The sequence below is a fragment of the Puntigrus tetrazona genome, chromosome 4, assembly GCF_018831695.1.
Source record: "Puntigrus tetrazona isolate hp1 chromosome 4, ASM1883169v1, whole genome shotgun sequence".
Lineage (NCBI taxonomy): Eukaryota > Metazoa > Chordata > Actinopteri > Cypriniformes > Cyprinidae > Puntigrus > Puntigrus tetrazona.
In genome coordinates, this window is record NC_056702.1 from 14815677 (window position 1) to 14818697 (window position 3021).

General features: G+C 36.5%; 1 protein-coding gene across 2 annotated transcripts in view; it reads right to left on the reverse strand.

The window, feature by feature from the left end:
• The window catches only part of LOC122342645 (ATP-binding cassette sub-family D member 1-like), an 11654-nt gene that overhangs the window by 4669 nt on the left and 3964 nt on the right, over positions 1 to 3021 (reverse strand). Inside the window, exons 3-5 of one of the 2 annotated variants that reach the window (XM_043236614.1) lie at positions 2475 to 2617; positions 1983 to 2154; positions 845 to 939 (exon numbers count right to left, since the gene is read on the reverse strand). In XM_043236614.1, the coding sequence (XP_043092549.1) occupies positions 845 to 939; positions 1983 to 2154; positions 2475 to 2617 (410 nt within the window). The remainder of the gene's footprint in view (positions 1 to 844; positions 940 to 1982; positions 2155 to 2474; positions 2618 to 3021) is intronic. The other variant, XM_043236615.1, reaches the window with a different exon arrangement.

Sequence of the window (3021 nt, forward strand, 5' to 3'; positions counted from 1 at the left end):
TATATATATATATATATTAATATCTTTGTCTTTACAAAACAGCAAAAGTAAGTGACCACTTTAAGTGTAATTTTCCTTAAATATTAACCTGATCCTAAAAAAAAAACAGCCACATATCCACGTTGTCAGTCAACTATCGATGTATCAGCTCTGCAGCCGTTATCTAAAACCTGTGCATAATAAATAGCTGTAGTGAGAACATATCAAAGGAAAATCTCGTCACTTATCTTGCTAGTTTTAAAGTTTACGGCTTCAAGTCCTGCCAACATGTTTTGGATCGTACAGAATAATTGACTATATCTCTCACCAGTGCACAGGCGGGGAAACCTAATTCAAATATTCCATAAAGATAAGCTAATGTAAGATAACAGGTGATGCAAGCAAACATTGCCACACTAAGAGTGAATGAGCAAAATACATAAATACAAATCCTCCACAGGGGTCTCATACTATATCTTCTCCTAAAGCCACTTTAAACTGTCAAAAGGTCAGGCACTGATTAGAAATGCTGTATTATCAGTGAAGTACTCTCAGCGCTACGCTAGAGAAATAAGACCAGATAACAGCCTCATTGACATATTCGCACTTCACATGCACATAAATCATGCAGAGAACAGCATGTTGCATCAGACCACTGACTCATTTACTCTGCATGAGCACAAGATATTGCAGCAGAGTGATAGAAATAATTTAATATACGGTCTCCTTAGCTGGAAGACGGAGAGCGGTTTTAGTTGGCTGTAACAAGTACGCAATGCCTACTGCACCCGCATGCCAATTTTGCACCGGCAAAATTAGATTCTAAATTAAAATGACTCAAGAAGGGTTTAAGACGGAAATGTACCTTTATGTTCAGGCTTGAAACCACCACGTCCCCTGTAGGAGTTATTATGGGCAGGTTTTCACATTTGATGCCCTGTTCCACATCAATCACCTTACCTAAACAAACACGAGACACTTACTTCATGAAAATGATCAGTATAGTATATAAACACACTGATTACTGTGTACCCTTCAGTGCGTACTTAACATACACTGCTGTTCGAACGTTTCGAATTCTGACATTTAAAAATGTTTCTTACGCTCACTAAGGCTGCATTTATTTGATCATTTGATTATATTTTAAAATGTAATTTATTTTATTACTGCAGTCTTCAGTGTAACACGATCCTTTATCCGTATCGTTCTGATATGCTGGTTAATGTTTTTGCATAACTCTGGATTTTTGTTTTTCGGATTGTTTTCAGGATGAACATGAAGTTCATAAGGACAGCATTTATTTGTTTAAAACAGAACTCTTTCGTGATATTAAAAATGCATTTACTGTCACGTTTGATCGATTTAACGTGTGCTTGCTGAATTTTTTCTTCTAGGCTTATTACTAAATCTTACTGTCCCCAATCTTTTGAACGGTGGTGTAATTTAATAAAGGACCTTAAAGGAAAAGATAAGAAAAGAAAAGCTCATAAACACTGCATTTAATGAAATCAACAAATCACCAGGTGTTTGGAAATATTAATCGGTGAACGAATTGTTTGGGAGACAAGGTTAAAATAAATGCATATTATAAAAAGCTGAAAGTGTGTGTTTTTTTTAACTTGCATGCATGTCAACTTGTTATTTGAGACTCCTAAAAAACGAAATATGAACCTTTCATGACCCATAATAGGGGCGCTTTAATAAAGCAAGTAGAGTTGAAAACTTTTAAACCAATTTTTAATTCCCACTTTTGGAAGACCAATCAAAATAAGTTAAATTGCTTCTAGTCTACTAGCCACACTGGAAATGGAAGAAAGCCGTTGCATTGTGGGATGCACTAATTCGAAGCAGTATGCACTGACTGTATAGAATATATTTAATCAATGTAGTAACCCGTCTGCATATAGCAAACTGCTATACTGAAGCTGTAGATAGCAACCATACGATTCCAACATGCATTCCAAACATACAAGTAATAAAGAAGCAACTAAAGTTGATCGGACCTCTGATCTGGAGCGGCCCCTCCACTCTCATGCCATGTTTTATCTTCCCGGTGGCCCCGGTCTCTTCTGGTTTCACCTCTAAGGCTGAACGACGGTACACTCCGACACGCACGTCCTCAAACACCTCGAACATCTCATATACACGAGCCGTATATCCAGCCAGTTCTGTGACCTGTGACACAAGAAATAACTACGTAAGAAACACCTTTAATTGACACTACAAGTAACAAAACGGCGGGAATGCTTGATCTGCTGGTAACCGAATGCACAGTGTTTAGGTTTTCCACATTTACACGACAAAAAGACGATAGACGAGCAGCTCGTACACAGTGTATTTATAACCTAGATTCGTCAATTTCAGATTTTTCTGGCCCCAAAACATCAAATACAAACAGCATACATGCAACGTAAGCCATTAGGCAAAAATGTTAACTTCTTAATCTAGATCTGAAAGCACTTTTTGTAAAGTTACGTGGGCGAAATGCATCTCACCTCTTTGTAGGAGACCATGATCCTCTCCACTGCATCAGCTGCAGCGTTCAGAAGGTTCCGGGCCGTGGTGAAGGCCTGTGTGCGTTCACTCACCAAGTCCTCCTCCTTCATCCCCAGGGCTGCCTGTTTTACATCCTCTGAATCTGAATGGATGTCATAAAAACAAAAATATTGAAAAAATAGGTAACACTTTAGAAAACATAACTATTAACTATTAATCAATTCCTAACTTGCTGCTAATTAATAGTAAGGTAGAGCAAAATAAGGTCATGTAAATAAGGCATTAATATGTGCTTAATTAGTACTAATAAAATCTAGCAATATGCATGCTAATTAAAACTAGATACGTTTTAGCAACATGTAATAAAGGTGAAAGAGCAGCAAACACGTCAAACACGGTATTTGAGGACAGTATGGGGTGAGTAAAATAAATAAATAAAATAATAATAATAATAATAATAAATGGAAAATTTATGCTAGCATGTTAAATTGATCAAATGTGACAGTAAAGAAATGTATAGTTCTTTTATTATAGTTTTTAAAATAT